Below are 18,843 nucleotides of genomic sequence, written 5' to 3'. Positions count from 1 at the left end.
GTGATTGTGTGTGGGTTGTGTCGTGTGGTGCATGTTGGTCTCCCTTTCTTATCTCTCTTCGTTCACTCGTGCCCTCTACATTTCTCTCTCTCTCTCTCTCTCTCTCTCTCTCTCTCTCTCTCTCTCTCTCTCTCTCTCTCTCTCTCTCTCTCTCTCTCTCTCTCTCTCGTTCACTCCCCCTCTCGCTCTATCTCTAACATCCATCCGACCTTTGTTCCACTCATGGAAGACTTCCACACTTTGTTCACCTTTGGAGAAGGGCATGAATGCCTCGGGCTTAAACACCTTTCCATCTTGCAGGAAATTGTCGGGGCTGAATTCATCGGCTAGCTTCCAGACGCGAGGGTCGCGATGCACACACCACAGCAGTCCCACCACCGTGGTGCCTGCGGGGATGGTGTAGCCCCCCAGCTGCACCTCCTCGGTGGTGGCGTGTGGGCTCCCCATGGGAAGCAAGTTCGCATACCTCTGCAAGAATGACGCGGCGGTCATTATTGGAAGTAAAGGCGCGAGTTAACGGGGGACGCTATACGTGTAATTATAGAACATTCGCGTCTAACATGGACTTTTTGGTCCAGTTAACACGGTTTGGAAGAGTGCCCGATAAAGTGGAAACGTGGCTAGGGTAAAGAATAGCGAGGAACAGAACTATTTACACAAATTTTACAACGGTTAGAATACGGTGAAAAAGAAAATTCTAGAACGGTTCCTGACAACAATTTCCAAACAACTATCAGGAGGCAATCCGGTACATTAGAATTGCATTTTCTAAACAAATCTCGTATCACCAAGTTGTAAATCCTGACGAAACGTTTTCAAAAATTATAACGAACACCGCCAAATAACGTAAGCTATAACGATGCGGTATAAAACAGATTACACGGAGCGTGAACGGAAGTATTGCATGCAGGCGGAGTGAGAACGGGGAGTGAAGAGTGTATAGCAATTAAGTGACCGGGGCACTACTTGTACCTGTATCTCGAGGATTGTGGATTCGGTGTTCGGCAAATGCGGCTGATCTTCGAACCCTGGCAGACGATCTCGGCCAACGATTGCATCGATCTCCGCCTGTGCTCTGAGCTGCACGTCCGGATGCATGCAGAGTAGCAAGATGCCCCAAAGGATCGTCTGATGTATGGTCACGTAGCCGGCGCCAAACAGGTCTCCGATTATATGAACCAGCTTGATATCTGCGAGTATGCATATTATCAACAGCTAATAATACCTAATTGTTTATAATATAATAATATTATTAATTTAAATAAAAAGTTAATATAAATTTATAATAATATGATTAGCTCTTGATATCATATCGGTCGGTATATGTCAGCAGTGATGCGTACGGCAAATCGTCATCAAGCTCTCGGATAAGCGATCAGTTTCTTATCGATGTCCAACGTTATCGGGATATGATGCCCCATTTTCCCTTCGTTCTTCTGTCGTCTACATCTTGAATGGGGTAGAAGCACGATCAAGTGCGGTCGGAGTGCCAACGTAGGCATGTACCCGCAAGTGATGTGTAAGCATGTGATAGGATGTAATGAGATGGACGTAGTTGGATGCTTGCATATCCGTCAACAGCCGATGGGATGCCTTCCTGCCCAGCGCATTATTACCTGAGAAGGTTTCTCCTCCGTCCTCCTCCTGTTTACGCAGGAACGCATCGACGTAGTCACGCGTCGTCACCGGATCGTAGGTGGCCCTGTGCTCGCGGATGAACTCCTCAAAGTACGCATCTGTTACGGCGGAGTTTTGTCGCAGCTTCTTCAGGGAATAGTTGAGCCCCGGCACAAACCTGTCGACAAACACGAAGATAAACTGATAGGAAAATACATATCAAACGAAGAGAGAGCAAACTTTAGGTGAAACCAGCGGGTACTGTAAATATAATAGACATAATATGTCTATTATATTTACTATATTGTAATCCGTAGTCGGTAGCCGTACTACTTGTCGACCAGCAATGCATATAGGTACGGTTACCGTCCCAGCAATCACCACGAAGTAAATCCTCGGCACCGTATGTGCATTTTGTGAGTAACGTGACGCAGTGAGTACAGACAGACACACTAGCTGGGCATAATCCTGTACGGGGAAACGCATATGTACATGTTCCGCGTGTTTACGGAAAGCCACGATAACTATTAGTTGTGATGAATGCATAGAGATTGTATAGGTGGTGCAACTACGTTAAGCCGGTGAGAAAGTGTACAAGACTGGAACACTTATATCTCATACTAACCTAAGCAAGGGAAAAAAGTTGAGGATGCTGCCAACTCCGATCAACGAGAAACCCTCCTCCATGATCTCGACATAGTTGTGGAAGGCTGGGTCCTCATGATCGAGTGTCCTTCCAAATACTAGTGCCGCCGCTACGTTAGCAGCGGACTTGGCCAGCGAGCGGTCGGCGTGAACGTCTATCAGTTCACCTGTGTACATGACGCAACGCCGCACCTCTGAGCATGGCCGTACTAATACATCTACTGTGTGTTTATGTGCGTGTGCACGTGCGTGCGTGCGTGCGTATGTACGTGCGTGCGTGCGTGCGTGCGTACGCGCGTGCGAATGTGTGTGCGTGTGCGTGTAAATGCAGGAATAGGTTATGTGTGTATTACCGTATGAGATTAATTACTCCTGGTAGCTGCTATACGTGTGCCTGTATTATGCCGCACTAGTTGCATCATCACTGTCATGAACAGCTTGTCGGTACCGTTGCATTGCGTAAGTTCTGGGAATCGTTACAAATGCACATCATAGCATGTTTTCCCCGGTATATACTCAAATGAGAAGTCACAAGATGTGTTTCAACAAGGGACGACACCCGATGAATAAACAACGTAAAATATTGAATTATGTTAGGGTTAGTGCGTGGTCCAGTGCTCATGTATATGAATCGACTTTGAATTTTACCCATAAAACATTCCCACGGCTACGAACAATCCAGAATTTCCTGAAATACCTTCCCGATGTTTCTATTACGTCTCACCATCGTAAGCTGCGAGCTTGTTCAATAGTACATCCACCTCTCCCTGTATAAGTGACTGTAGACGACTGTGGCCCACTCCTAAGGACTTCATGACGGACATGGCAAACTTGCGGTGAACTTTCCACAGGTGACCCTGCGCGAAGCTGATGCCGGGGAAGAATGCCTCTGAAGCTGACGAGCAAAACTCTGTGTATAGTGTTAAAATAGACCTGCGTTGTAGCCGAAATAGAAACTTCTCACACGACAAGATGTACACACCGTACGCATCTACACACACACAAACAAGCACGCGAGCATACAGACTCGCACACACTCGGGCTACGTCCCTCTTCCTCTTCCGCTTTCTCGTTCTCTCCCCCTCTCCTCTTCTCTCTTTTTCTCCTTCTCTCTCATTCTTCCCCCATCTATTTCAGTTACTACTCTGTCTATTCCACTACATCGCGCGTAGTCCCTTCACCCCTCACAAACATTTCACTTGCCTCTTCTCTCTATCTATCTCTTTCTATTACGCCTCCTCACCTGTTCCCTCGTAGATGGCTCTGAACAGGTACATGTCCGGCCGGCCGGAGAACGCTGGCTGGCTGAACGCCTCGCGTATCAGCCTGTAATCGGTGACGACCACCATCGGCTGCTTGCCCATCATCACGTGAAACACCGGACCGTACCTGCGTCCCAGCCTCTCCAGCGCCAGGTGGGGCTTCGTGCCGAGTGACAGCAGGTTTCCGAGTATCGGCAGCCCCGCGGGACCCGGCGGGAAGTTTGGCGTGCGGCACGCGGCCGGCATCAGCGCGAGGAACGCGCCGATCACTATGGCGACGACGACGCAGATTCTCGCGGAGAACACCGAGCCGAGCGCCGCTGCGAGAATCGGCAGGGATTCGGCGAACGGCAAACTACTCGGTTCCCGGACAGCAGCCGCCGGTAGCGTGTCATCCGCAAACACCGCGAGGCAGCTGGGAACGAGGCTCATGCCGATAACTACGGTCGCGAACGAGTAGAGGTTTGCCGGCGGCCTGTACGAGCGCATCAGCGCCAGAGCGACGGAGATGAGCGCGCCGCACAGCAAGCAGACGACGGCCGACGGTTCCCACCTCGTTAACTCCCACGAAGCGGCCGACGGTTGGCACGCAGCCGACGACGTCTCCCACGTCGCGGCCGACGCGTGACCGTTTGCGGAAGCTGATTGCAGGCGATCCGTGGCGTCGGTGTTTAAGGCGCTAATCATCGTCGTCGGCGATGGAGACGAGATGGAGACTGTGTGGTTGGCTAAGTCTTCTAATGCTTCTAAGTCCTTTCGCGCTTCCTCCTTTCTGCCTTTCTGCCTTCCTCCCTTGTTTTCTCTCTCTCACACTTTAGCTGTCTCTCTCTCTCTCTTTCTTTCTCTCTCTCACTCGGTCTCTCTTTCTTTCTTTCTTGTTTTTTCTCTCTCTCACTCGTTCTCTCTTTCTTTCTTGTTTTCTCTCTCTCTCTTTTTACTCGGTCTCGCTTTCTTTCTCTCTCTCTCTCTCTCTCTCTCTCTCTCTTTCTCTCTCTCTCCCTCTTTCTCTACGTATTCTCCTCTTAACTTCTTCTAACCTCGATGCCTGTAATTAGGATGAGATTGGCGATGCCGGTGCAAACTTCAGACAACTGCAACAGCACAAGGTGAACGCACTAGATGTGCCCGAGTGTAGAACTGATGAAACGCATCTCGCAGCGCTGGCGCTTGCGTCGCGGAAGGTGAGCTGTGTACTTATGATAGCCGCACGAGACGGCAAACCTGTAGACTCTGGCTTGTCACGAAGACTGCGGGAGAGAAGATCAGACCAGTTGCTGCACATTGTGTAAGCGGCTTTTCCGTGTGAATGATGGCGTCCATCGCGGTTGGAGTGGGGGTGTAGGCGTGTAATGGGGTGAGAAAGCCCACTCCTATACTCCTCTAACCCTTCTATAAGAATCAACAGAATTCCAGCCCAACATTAGCCAGTGCACAGTCTGAACATAATGCTATGACGTTGAATGACTATATAGTGCAACCAAGCCCTACGTTCTAAACGATTCCTACCTCTCGGAACAGCCTATATTACACCCTCCCTCCAACCCACAGGATGCAGCGCTGCGGGGAAACAGTATTTATCCTGTCCCCACCACAACAGGTTATATAATACAAAGGAGTGGGCGAGACCAGGTCATTGTAGGATGGTGGCGCTGAACAACAAACTCCCGCCTACCCATTCGGCATTCCCGCCTGTGCAACTTTGCTGATGCAATCAGTCTTATTGTTATTGGCACGGCCCCCTTTTCATAAAGAAGCGGGGGAGTGGAATTTAATGAAAAGCAATGACTTACGTCAATGAGGTACTAATTAATACCACTGGTGAGCATTGCAATGCTGCCGAACTACGCCTGCTAACTTTGTCACCTCCTAATGATTTCGTGTGTGCAAAGAGCGATTAAATGTGCAACGGCAGCACAATTACCTATTTCATTTAACTGTGACACCACAGCGATGCGTTTAGACATGTCGCAATAGCTTCAATGCCCGTAGCGACTATATAGCTTAGCTACGTTTTAACGTTTGTTAAACACACGCACGCATAATAATACGCTTACAGCTTCCTAATATGCTCTTGATATAACGCAATACCTGTTAACCTATCAGAGGGCCATTTACGCCACCAGGTGGCACTGTTCTGTTGGCACTATATCAGAAAATCTTCAGGACTTCGTGTAGTACGAGTGTGCAGTTTCACAATTCTAACCAAAAGTGCACAATCCATGTGCTTATCCACCCTACTAAATAACTTCATTTGCTCTAAAAAATATATACGTAGAGAAACTTTGGCATAACTATCCATGTGCATGCAACATGACGATACAAACAGTTTAAATATACAGTTTTGTGCATGTAAATAAGGAAGACAGGTGGACAGCATAGCTAAACCAGATAACGCCGTATGTACCTTTTTTCTGTTTATTACATATAAACACGTTTAACAGTAGAAAACCTCAAACACCAAAATATATACACCCATTTGTGCAAAGCCCTTACAACCAGCCTAACCAGCCCTAACAACCACAAGTTCCCGAAATTCAGTGCACTGATTAGACATACCTTTAATGTAGACTAACCTAACAGCAGTCGGTATTAGGGGAACACTGCTGATATGATTGCACGGTCACCATACATAAAAGATATCAAAATTAACAATGAATATTTACCAACTCAAAGCCATCAAAATGCTGGAATATTTCACACATGCTAGGAACAGCAATAACGTATTGTGCATAAACTCGACATCTTTCGTCCATTATAGCTGCTAGAAGTCGAGATTCATTTGATTATACAGGCCACATATTACTAACCCTAACTGTGCTCCCAATCACCGTTCATCATTGCACTTCCTGCACTACTGTACAATGCCCTAAGAATAAAGAATACAACTTATCGCACCAATTTCCTTTTTTTAAATAAACGATTGATCGCAGAATCAAAAAACAAACACTACACAGTTGTATTTGTTTTCTGGCGAATGCGTATACAGGATCACACTTTTACCCAAGCAGCTTATTTTCAGTGGTTACATCAGGAGTCTATCAATACTATTGATAGACTCCTGGTTACATCTAGGAACATATGAGAAGTATATCAGGCATACGTGAATTTTCCTTACACCAGCTTTATATAAGCAATGAATGTACAGTTAACGTGTACGTTCAGCAACACAAAGTTTCTCTTTAATCAAGCAAATCTGCAAAATCTTTCTCATTTCATCATGCAAGTTTGATTAAGCATTAGATTGTATTTGTAACACACAACTAGATAACAAATAAAATCTCTAAATTGATATGTCAAAAAACATGACTGCAAGCACATTTCACCCGCTGTACAGTTAAGTAGTATTACCAAAGACAAGAATAATTACTTGGTCAAACTTGCTCCACACTAGTATTTTAATACGTCAAACAGTATGTAAACAATATATTTCAAACCTTCATTGATCAGTGATGAAAATGCTAGAGAGAATACCAATAAACAAGATAATAGAGATCATGTACATTTACATATATCCCCCCAAAATTGTGAATGTTAAAAAAAAAATTTATCACGTGTATGGCATGCAGTACATGCGTTGATGTACTTCCTGCCCTTCAGGGAAGGTGAATAAACAATCCATGCAACAGATAAGTTGTGTTAGATAATTTTATGTGCAATAGTAACAGTTGAAGATGTATGTAACGAGTAGTGCATTTAGACTCAATCAAGCAATGATGCATGTTATCTTACCAACTCATGCTGATATGATACACTTACTTTGGGGACACTGAGTGATACACTTGTATGAAAATGCACCTTTTTATTTACGGGTCAGTCGACTAGTCCTAAAGTTGTTCCTAAACATGCTTGTTTTCAAGTTACAACAACAATAAAACCAAAACCTATGGGTAATGTACAAGGTTTCAGCAGGGACTATGGCAAAATGCCTGTGCCATTGTCTGTACACAGCCCCGATGGGAGTTCGCGCAGGACAAGCATTTTCAAAACGCAGTCTTATAGCACCCTTTATTACCACTTGTCCAGCGCGATACTCATCCCGGTCATACAGCATCATTATGTTGGATTGCTTGGCACGCATCTCCTTCATATCATCACCCGCAGACGTCCTTATCACAAGCAAACACTGAGGTCATCTTTGTCAATAGTGTCACTCATCCCTCTTCGGCTTGGTCTTCCTCTTCCTTGGCGATGAGCCTGAATAATGGTAGAAACATATATGTTAATACGTTCACTACTAATAATTACAGCAGCTAACCTAGATGTAGTCACTAATTTGTCACCTAGAACAGATCATTTCTATACTTAAAATTGGCATCCATGTCCTAAACAGGATCTATTTATGAGTAGCCCACTTCAAACCATTTTCAAAGATAAATAAACTACAACACTATAATTAAAATTATAAAGTATTTGAATTAGTGTACATATAATAAGATATATATGATCATGATACATATTACATAATTAAACACAATATTGATTAGATATAATAAATAGTATGTTTGCATATTGAGTACCATTGATTACTTACAGCTTTTTATCTTAGTATTAGTTTTATGATTTCTTATCTATAACCTTATAATATATAATCTGAACTCTGTAAATGTACTTATTAGCTGTGGTTATGATAGCTAGCCAAACTTTCTCTTCACTGTACTCTTTTTCACACACTAAATAATTTGTAACATCTCACCTGTGTGCCCAGCTTTGGAAGAACCAGCATCTTTCTTACTGGTATCTCCACCTGCCTTGCTGTCATCTGGAATAGCGTCCTCGCTATCTCTACTGGAGCTTTCATCATCTGCCTCCTGGGGGTGAATACACTAATGTAAACTACACGGACACTAACTGTTCACAGAAATTATAGAAGTCACGCCTGCTGAACCACGTCTACGCAAAGCATCTCACTGCAATATATTGTGTCATGATATAACACTTGCCGTGGCTGAATTCTCGCTCCCTGATTTCTGCCCCGATTGGTAATCGTCGTCCTTTTTCTTTTTGGCATCTGCTGTGGATACTTTGGAGGCAGGGAAGACACAGTCGATGCAGCACACAATAAGCTGTAATGAGATGTAGGAGCCAATGTAACATGCTGCCAAAACTTGATCAGTCTACAACGAAGACCGCAAACGAACCACGCATGTCGTGGACTTAGAACTCGCTTCCCGTTTCAGACTAGATAGTTGTTAGCATACGTGGTGATGCCTAAATCGCCTCAGGACAGGTTTTGGTCGATGCAGGGCACTCATGCAGAAATGGGGATACACTAAAGATGGCCTAACCGAATGCGACTGCGGGGAGGACCAGACTATGGGACATCTCCTGAAATGCCCCCTATTACCAGAGCCCTATAGCCCTGGAGACCTTGAGGCTTTCAACCACCGTGCCAGGTCCTGTGTGCTGCAGTGGCTAGGCCGAGTGTAGTGTAGTGACCCGAGAAGAAGAAGAAGAAGAAGAAGCATACCAGACCGAGAATGGATCCAACTATGATCGTTCCGATGGCAAACACCAGGTAAGAAGCCCAGTACGGGAGTCCATACTCGTCCATCAAGGTTGTGTGCAATGCCTGAAGTAAAAAGAGTACACTAGTTACATTAAAATTATGGCTGGATGCAGTTACAGCCAACAAATATTATTTAAATAATAATATTAATAATAATAATAATAATAGCAGCTTTAGAAGAAATGGAGATAGGGTGGGTGAGAATAGAATTAGTATAAAAATACATAGGCAAAACACATACACAAAGGTGCTGTTTGTAGGTTTTACAGTTCAACAGTTTGTATTTTAGATTATATTTACTACTGAAAAAACTTATTGAGTTTAAATTGTACCCAAGATGGTAAAATTGATAACTGATAAATTTGCATTTTTGAATGTGGGCACTGAAGAATGTTTTGCAAATTTCATGACAATTAAACATTTTTTACAAATCTATAAATGCTTACCCTTAGAAACATGGATAGCCTAAAGAAAAGACCAAGGCCTCCCATGCTGCAAAAACCAACATGCAATCATCAATTAATGTGACAACAGAACATGATGTTAATTATGACATGCTAGTTTACAGTGATCCCAGACCTACAAATCTGTGTCATGAGATTTCCTTACGAACTCAATACACACTCACCGTGTTAAATCAATCAGTGATTAATATTAAGAGGGGAAAGATAATGGGGAGGATTAAGAAGAGGGGGAAGGAGATGGAGGAGGAGGAGGAAAAGGAGGAGGAGGAGAAGGAAGACGACGAGGAGGAGCAGGAGGAAGAAGAAAAAGAAAAGTTCAAATATGGACTAAAATTCACAAGATTACGACTCAAATCTTATATTCTTACCAGTTCCCTATGCAGATGGAGTATAGGGCAACCAGGAAGAAACACATGAAAAATATATTGCCAAGTTAATTACGATCTACAAGGTAATTACATACTGGATTGAATCAGGGTGTTTCCATGCAGGTAGAGGATCTACAGATGACCATTTTTTCTCCTCGATGTAGGTAATAAGCTCATCTTTGTCTCGAGCCCCATTGTACTGTCTGAACTCACCCTCTTTTACACTGTATAAAATGCAAACATATGACACTACAGGCATTGTGACAGACGTTCAATACTGGTTAAAGAGAGCAGGTATATATCTAGCATAGTATTATATCTACAGGCTTTCAGATTTGAAAAGTATAGGAGGACTACTAATGACTCCCCTAGGACACCATAGGGGGTCTTTTCACGCTCCATAATGACACCCTTAAAACGATCATTGCGAGAATTTTGCTGAGAAAAACTAAATATAGCTGAATATAGTCTCACCTGACAGCGAAAATATCACCGATTACACCAACATTCAAAACACCAATATTTTATGCAGTTATAGCATAGAAAAATTGATTTGACCACATCATGCCAGCAATAAATTTTTTCGAGTCAGGGCTTTCAAAAATCACAAATGGCGTCTCAAACAAGCGAACATAATTAAAAGAAAAGGGCATCTATTTGTGTGTGATAAGTATTCTCGCTGGCCGTACGCAACGAGGATTTGATCCACTTCTCTCTCTGTCTTCGTTATAGTCCCTAGGACTTTTGAAGACTAATATTTATGAGGTTACAACTTACACTCTTGTTTATGTTACGCTACTATGCACCTCTGTGTTTACATCTTACCAAAAATATCTCCGGTGCGATTTTTGCATTACTGCACCCTTGTTGACGTCTCGCGGTACCGCGAGAAAGTGCGAGACATGACAGCGAAAATCAACAAGAGAATGCAAAATTGTAATCGTGCATGATTTTGTCTTTGCATGCGGTTCTAGGACATTTTATTGTTATTTCAAACAATTACTGTTACTCAAGCAACAACGGTAGGCATCATGACAGTGAGAATAAACACTAAAAAACTCGCAATGATCGCTTTAAGAGGCATGATGGAGAGCTCCACTAAAAAATCACACCCTTAAGAGGCATGATGGAGAGCTCCACTAAAAATCACACCCTTAAAAGGGATGATGAAAAGCTCCTTGAGGGGTGTGATGGTGGAATCATGACCAATCCTCAGTCTAGAGTGAAATCCAAAACGAAAATTGGGATGTAATGTCAATCCACTGATTATCATTCATCTTCACCTTCATTCATTCAATGGCTTCGTCATGATTACATTCTTTTCATCCAACAACCCAACACTAGCACACAGATTAATAAAAGAGTTGATCGGATGTAAAAATAAACTTATTTTATTTATTCTGATCTTCATCCTTAGAGACTCTAATCCATGTACCTGCATATTTCAGCATGAAATATCATCACAATCCATCAACAAACTAGCCAAATTACTTGTACGTAGTAGCCACGTATGTAGCCCCTCCAGCCCTACGACCATGTCGGCAGAAAACCACTTCTCGCCACGTATAGTGGAAAACGAGCAGGTAACTTGTGGCTACTGTGTAGGTACCTGTATTTGGATGCTGTTGTCTAGTTGTATAAACCAGAGGGTAGTAACCTGTACCTCTGCCATACGTTCAGTTACTTACACACCACAAATTGTTGTGTGTTGCTAACCTTTTTGTACCCCCCTACATTGACAACTCTATGGAGCGCTATTTCAACAGAATACACATACTTTTGGTGTGCGATTTCAACCACTTTTATGATGCGCGATCGCGCTCCTTAAAAATGAAAGCCTGTATCTAGCATGTTCTGACATTACAGATCATTTCAGCATGTCTTTTATCTCAATGACATGTTTAACAAAACCAGGTTTGTTTCTCGTTTTACTCTAACATTACTTCATAACCTCATAAATATATTAGTCTTCAAGGTCCAATTAACGGACTACATGCAAGATGGAAAGAGACAAAGTTGATCAAATTGACTCATATAACATTAACACAATCTTGAAACATTTGAAAATGCCAAATTCAACGAGTATTTATGGAGACTTGATACCTGCTAAGAAAATTTGGCCTAAGGAAAGGTACAAAATATTCGGTATACTTACTGGAATATAGTTGGCAAGGCAGTAACAACGAATCTGCCACTTAGGCCCGGATTAGCTGTCACATCAACTTGTGCAACGTTGATGCCTAGATCGTCGCTCCAATTTGCAAAATCATTCCAGGTTAGCTCAAGTGACTTGCATGCTGGGCACCATGGAGCATGACTTCATATGAAAGTAAAATAAAGTGATGTGAAGCAGTGCAGCCTATCAAGCCATATGAGTGATGACATTAGCCTGATTAGGAACAAAAATAACACAAGACAACTGACACGCCCGTGACAGAGGAATTACCTTTATTATCTGGATCTGGATAGTTTACTGCGTAGCCCACGGTTACGTGGATTATAACGCAGGGACATTCCGTAAGGAATTAACGTCCAGGGCTATAGCTAGCCATGAGGTGTGACCTAGCTTGGGTAAAGCCAGGTAGTTAGCTTTTTTTAGCCGAATGGCACTGAGGGTGGTCACAGCCAGAGTTCCTTTGCGCCCTCAGTGGTTCTTTTACGTCCCCATATAAAACTATATAATTAGCTAACTTATAACTTTATATAACTTATAAGCTATGTAATTATAAATATAAAGCCTATGTTAAGATCTAGAACGTAACGACGGGTCCTAATTCAGTAATTGACAGAAATGTTTGGATCTCGATACTTACAATTCAACCATCCATTCTCCATCTAACATCCGTCTCCAGTCATTCTCAGTGAGTTGCAAAGCGCCTTTAGCTCTCCCTGCCGCAGAAGCCACAGAGAAAAGTATAACTAAACAGGTTACAAACACAGAGAGTTTAGCCGAAGCGTTAGTAGCCATGTTGCCAAGTGGACCGGATGTGACGACTAAATGACGATCGCCGATTCGTTAGTTCATAGCAAGGCCTTGGTTCATAGAACACTGAACACAGTGTAGGGACGGGTTTCCCGTCTACTACTAGTGACTCCACGACCTGAGCAAATAGGTGTGTCCATAGTAGACTGGTACTCGCTCCCACTTCGATTCCCCCATCGAGTAACTAAGCCGAGAGGTGGGAGCGAGTACCAGTCTATGTCCATAGCACCGTGGATACAAACACGCGCTTTATATAATATATATATATATATCTGATAGGACTGACTCCTGAGCTGTATATAATAGCGGAGTTATAAAAATTATCATAATAGTTCTGAGGTTGATTGGCTTCTTTCCCGGAGGGGGGGAGGGGCGTGGCGAAGGGGCAACTGGGTAGGGGGGTGCCTCGGGGACCTTGAAAACCTGACCCTGTCGCAAACCGCTTTGCGCCCTAAAATACACGCGCCCTAACCCTGTCCCAATATACTGCACTAAAAAGTATACCCTGTTGCAATATTGCACACTTCGGTTATGTCCTGTCCTCCTGTCAATATAGGCAGATATTGGTCCAATATCGGCCTGGCTATTGTTCTGCCAATTTTGGACCAATATCTGCCTATAGTGAACCAATATCTGCCTATAGTGAACCAATATCTGCCTATATTGGTCCAATATTGGCTTGATGATATTGGCCCAATATTGTTTTGCGAATATTAGGTCAATATCAGCTTGATGGGTATAGGTATCTAGATATAACCCTGTCCCAATAATGATGTTCGGAAAATATACCCTGTGCCAATAATGATGTTCGGAAAATATACCCTGTCCAGCAGCACGTCCCCAGTACCTTTAACTGGGGGGGGGAGTGCTCCCCCCTCGGGGGCCTCTTTGAACTTGATTGGCCGCTTTCTTCTTGTCCGCTTTCTCCATGCAAAACCTATATATAATTAAAATTTACCTTACATCGAATTTGTCATGGCCAGGCGAAGATGCCATTCCCTCCGGCTTAATGAAGCCTATTCGTAGCACTCGATCATGATCTGAACGTGATCATCAAGCGTACCATATTCAAAGTGTGACGGGTGTGAAAGGATCCTTTTCAGTTTAGCTTCTTTAATTCTGCCATTCCGTATTGGAATTCTCTCCCCTCCTCTTTAGTTAATTGCAAATTTGAAGCTTTTTCGACCGCGATCCGCAGTGTTGATCTGTCTATTTGATCAGTTGTGTCTCTCTTGGTCCTCGATATAGTCTCTCCGACGACCAATCTTTATGAGGTTAGTAGTTACGGGGTTATTAATTTCAGTGGTCTAAAGATATATAGAAACTCACGTGTTTTTATATATCTATGGTGTGTCCAATCATGTATCGTATACGCAGCATTGGATATATTTAAATATATATAAATATAATAAAAAATATAGATAAAATGGAATAATGTGTTAATTTTTTTCATCTTGCGAGCTTTCGAGGGCATATGTCTCTTCCTCAGGCTTTTTCGGATCCGAAATATTGACAGAACACATTACCAGGCACGACGAGCGCCCAATTTTACTCCTTACTTTTAATTTCACATTAGAATGCGCCCAGACTTCTTGAATTATTCTAAATTGTACTATATAACGTGCGATCTGCGTTTGCGCATGACAAGAATTTTGCAACAGAAATATTTGGTTAAAATTATACATTTAACGCAGACCGTATTCCTGAGTGGTTTGTTGTTAACCAGTGGCGGATCCAGGGGGCACAGGGGGCGGTCGCCCCCTCCCTAGAATTTTCAGGGCAAGGGTATTTTAGCCTAACACCCTTCCCCTCATGCGCTTCGTGCCATTGAGCTCGCATGATTCGCCCCTCCCCCCCCCCCAGCACGATTCGCCCACCTATAGAATTCACTTCTAGACCCGCCACTGGCTAACTATTATGTCTATCCCAATGTTTCACTTTAATACTTATAAAGTATATAACCAGTCCTCTCGAATTTTTCATGGGTTGTGTGCCCCGCGTGATCAGGATTTTCAATAAAACAACAATGTGAAATTAAACCAGTAAAGCAGCCAGTATGCACACACTTCGGAGTAGCTTTATGAATATTATGTAGGCCTATATCCCAATGATTGACTCATTATTATGAACTGTATAGTCTTTATTCATATCTGTACGACCTGTGCCCCAGGATGTCTAGTCTTTTCAAATAAGAAAAAAGATTTTGTTAAAATTACACATTCAAAGAAGGCACATATACTCATGAGTAGTTTGCGTGTAATCTTCTTGAGTTTTCTGTACAATATGTTACATAGGGCTGTGTTCGCGAATGGCTATTACTTGTCATCCGAAATATTAGTTTGAGATTAACATTATCCATTTTATGTATACGTGGGTCGTTTTTATGCACAATTCTGGGACCTATCCGCAAACTTTCAGAAAGAGAACGTACCACATATTCGACGTTGCCGCGGCAGTATATACTCTGCAGTCCTAGTGCCATTTTATTGTTAATTTTTAATCAATTATTTATTATACTGCAATTCCCATCAGCTGTCGTTTAGCTATATAGTGTTTTGTAAGTTATTAAACTGATTTAAACATAACTCAGTGGTTTTGTCTTAAAACGCGCACTACGCACGACTGTTCAGACTAACGTACGTCTTGTTGTTTTGTGCACACTGTCGGCGTGTAACACCAGCGCGAAACTGCTGTCGAGCAACGAGAATTCAGTAATTGCTGCGCAACATACGACGTGCGAGGTTACCGTACTGCCAAACGCAGTCACCACTGACGCGGACGAGTTCGACACCAATGTCCACGCGTAGCTCGAAGTCAAACTTAACGCCAATGTCATATCCGTCTAATCATGACTGTGGCCACGGGTTTAGGATTCATCTGGAAGAAGGCGGGATAGCTGATACGGTAGGAATAGAACCTTTAGATGTGACGAACATTGAATGATAGCATAGATTGGAGAAGAGTTTTATATATATATATATATATATATAACGTATATTATACGGAGAGAGCGCGTAAGTGATAATAAAAAAGATATAGCGGTGCGTGAACTGGCTAACAGGATGGAATATATTACCATGAGCCAAAGTTGGCAGGAATTGATTATACAATTTATGTATAAATGTACGAGAAGAGCGCGTGTGTAAGAATGAATAAGACAACGGTGCCTGAACTGGCTAAAAAGATATATCGATCATGAACCAATATGTTACTGAGTCAAAGTTGGCATGAATTGACTATACAATAGGCTACCTGTGATTAGATAGATATCTGCACACCGTGGCTCCGACCACATATAGAGCCTAGATTTACGTATCAGCATCAGCGAGACCTGTTTAAGACCTGCATGATTTTAAATTTTATATGAATTAAGTTATGATGTATAGATTAGCTGTCTCATCCCACAATGCGCGCAATGCACGATGGTCCAGATTATCGCATTGTTCATGCGCGTATTATCGTCGCAACAGTTCCTTGGCAACCTCTTAATCTGTTGACTTATTGTTTGGTTAACGCGTGTGCAAGAAGGTGATTTGAGATAAGAAAAATAATAAATTCATAGCTAATTGGTCATTAACATCACAAAATGAATAGATTGAAGACGGCTGTAATCGGTGGGCTTCGGTAAGTTGAATACGTTTTGCTAACACTCAAGCAAATATATTATCCAGATTTTAGCCGTTTGTTAGAGAGAGTTAGTATGCTTGGCTGAAAAATCTATAATATTTCTCCTAATAACATATAATTATTTAATATATAATATATATATATATATAATTATATCATATAATTATCATTAATAAATATTATGAATTCATAATCATTATAACAACAATATATCAGCTGATTCCTCTAGTAACAAGCACAATATCTGCAAGCAACGAATAATTATCAAACGGCAATGAACTATAGTTCGTAAAAATAGTTCCGAGCTCTTGATATTGTATAATCATATAAGTCTCTATATTGAGATTATATATTTTATCGTGGGCCAACCACTTTCTTCTAGGCGACTATGCTGTAATGGCATCGAACAACTTGATATGAAAAAAGCTATCTCTTTGCTGATGAAGAAGACACGAAAGCAAGTGAAGTCAGGCACTAGTAAAGATCAGGTAAGCGTAATATTAATTTATATTAATATTATGCTATTGAATTTAAATAGAATGACGACATTGCTTTTATTTGTACGTTTCGTATCTATTCCATCGTATTACCTAGACATTTATATGATGCTATTGTATTTAAATGTGTAATGGTGTTTGGTGCGTATGTATATTGTTATACTACCTCAATATTTTAATTTAAAGCACTTTTGCGATGTTATTATTCTACATGCATTACCCCATCACATCATTATACCTTAATTCAACTAAGAATCCAGTTTCCGAAGCATAACATTAATTAGCATCAGTGTAGTAGAAAACGATTTCCCCGGAAAATGGAAAACACATGAACAGATGTATAAATTACAATAATTCGTTAAACACGAAGCTCTCAGCATGTTGCGTCGCCGCCTGCAGTTCTTCATCAGAGAAGGACGCCGGCACGAACGCATAATAATGCTCGGCGGCATTGTCGAGAAAGACGGTCACGTAGTGCCTGTCGGCGTGCGACGTGGCGGCGTTCTGCTCGGTCCGGCTCGGCAGCTCGAACAGCGAGTCTCCCGAGCCACGGCAGATGATGCGCAGCGGCGCGCCGATGACGGGGTCGACGAAGCGAGGAAGTATGTCCATGAGCACGCTGTCGTACTTGCCCTGCGCGTACTCGGCCAGTGCGAGTGGCAGCGCTCTTCTGTCCTCGTGCGTGAGCCAGTCGAGCTCGCCGCAGCTGTTTGCTGTGTTGAGGATCAGCTCCCGGAGAAGCTGCGGCGGCTTGGCAGTGCTGCCGTGCTCGTGCAGCTTGGCGCCGACCGTGATGGCGTAGACGAAGCACGAGCCGTCGCCGGGCACGTTCAGTAGGCGGCCGCCGCATCCTGATTTGCAGCAGATCAGTTCATTCTCAGCGAGGCGCAGCGCTGCTTTCACCTGCTGGTTCAGGGTAGATACGGTGCTCCTACACACCACGCAAGGTTCCTTTGATGAGGGTACTGAGCTGCCCTCCACGTGTAGCTTGCCTTTGTCGCGTAGGTCTTTACTTAGGCTGGTGATAAGTTCGAGGAGTTTGTCGATGCGTTGCGACAACACGCGGTGCCGGCAGCTCTTCCTGCCGCGCATCAGCGCCTTAGTTGCAACCTTCAGCACCTTTCGCATGGCGGGGATGCTGCGTGCTTCACGGAGCTCTATCTCCAAAACACGGAGGATGGCCCTTTCAAGTTCCCTCACAGAAACCTCCTGCAGCAAAATATACAACCGTATTTGATGGCGACGACATCCCCATCACTGCTCTCAGCTCTGGCTCCGACAAGCCCGTCCTATCAATATTGTCCGCGCAGCCCTCGATTATGTCCGTTACTGCGGAAGAAGCGACGTCCGTGGTTGCCGTGCTGCCAAACGCAGTGATAAATGACGAGATACCAAGATCAAAACCAAAATTAAGGACTATGACAAGGTCGAGTCGAAGATCGGACAGGAGGACGGGATGGCGGGAATGCAACAGCAAGAAACTTCAGAAATGACGGATTAATGGCGGTAAATCTTAGTCTAGATTGAAGAGGATTATGAAAACGAGAACAGCGCGTAAGTGAGAAAATACAAATGACAACAATAATGAAGTCACGGTAGTCTGTGAAGAGGATTTCATAGATGATTAAGATAATGCCTTTGATAAGCCGATGTGTTACCTGTATTACCGATGTTCTTTAGAAAACGACATAATTTCAGCGAATTATGTGCTATTTATTCTTGATATGCCAAAATTGTGTTCATGATGAATCTGTAAATACGTATAATATATATTCATAATAAATTAAATATTGCCTAATTATGCTGTGCTTTATTGACGTTTATTGTACGTGGCAAATTTTTGTAAACAATTCCGGAGCATATCCGGAAGGGAG

General features: G+C 43.0%; 2 protein-coding genes across 2 annotated transcripts in view; both read right to left on the bottom strand.

The window, feature by feature from the left end:
* LOC106814212 (cytochrome P450 18a1-like) overlaps positions 1-4,390 on the bottom strand; it is a 6,683-nt gene extending 2,293 nt beyond the window's left edge. Inside the window, exons 1-6 of the mRNA XM_014818514.1 lie at positions 3,506-4,390; positions 2,987-3,157; positions 2,243-2,429; positions 1,617-1,795; positions 973-1,190; positions 249-468 (exon numbers count right to left, since the gene is read on the bottom strand). Of these exons, the coding sequence (XP_014674000.1) occupies positions 249-468; positions 973-1,190; positions 1,617-1,795; positions 2,243-2,429; positions 2,987-3,157; positions 3,506-4,211 (1,681 nt within the window). The 5' untranslated portion in view covers positions 4,212-4,390. The remainder of the gene's footprint in view (positions 1-248; positions 469-972; positions 1,191-1,616; positions 1,796-2,242; positions 2,430-2,986; positions 3,158-3,505) is intronic.
* A 1,535-nt stretch (positions 4,391-5,925) lies between these two features.
* On the bottom strand, positions 5,926-12,868 carry LOC106814241 (thioredoxin-related transmembrane protein 1-like). Its single transcript, XM_014818542.1, has 8 exons — positions 12,676-12,868; positions 12,018-12,179; positions 9,958-10,086; positions 9,477-9,522; positions 8,992-9,093; positions 8,465-8,587; positions 8,218-8,332; positions 5,926-7,718 (listed from the first exon to the last, which is right to left on the bottom strand). The coding sequence occupies exons 1-8, from the start codon at positions 12,828-12,830 to the stop codon at positions 7,672-7,674; spliced, it is 879 nt and encodes a 292-aa protein (XP_014674028.1). The 5' UTR covers positions 12,831-12,868; the 3' UTR covers positions 5,926-7,671.
* Positions 12,869-18,843: the final 5,975 nt, after the last annotated feature.

This window comes from Priapulus caudatus, unplaced genomic scaffold, assembly GCF_000485595.1.
Source record: "Priapulus caudatus unplaced genomic scaffold, Priapulus_caudatus-5.0.1 Scaffold25, whole genome shotgun sequence".
NCBI lineage: Eukaryota > Metazoa > Priapulida > Priapulimorpha > Priapulimorphida > Priapulidae > Priapulus > Priapulus caudatus.
The sequence above is the reverse complement of the archived record's forward strand: the minus strand, read 5'-3'. Positions and strand labels throughout refer to the sequence as shown.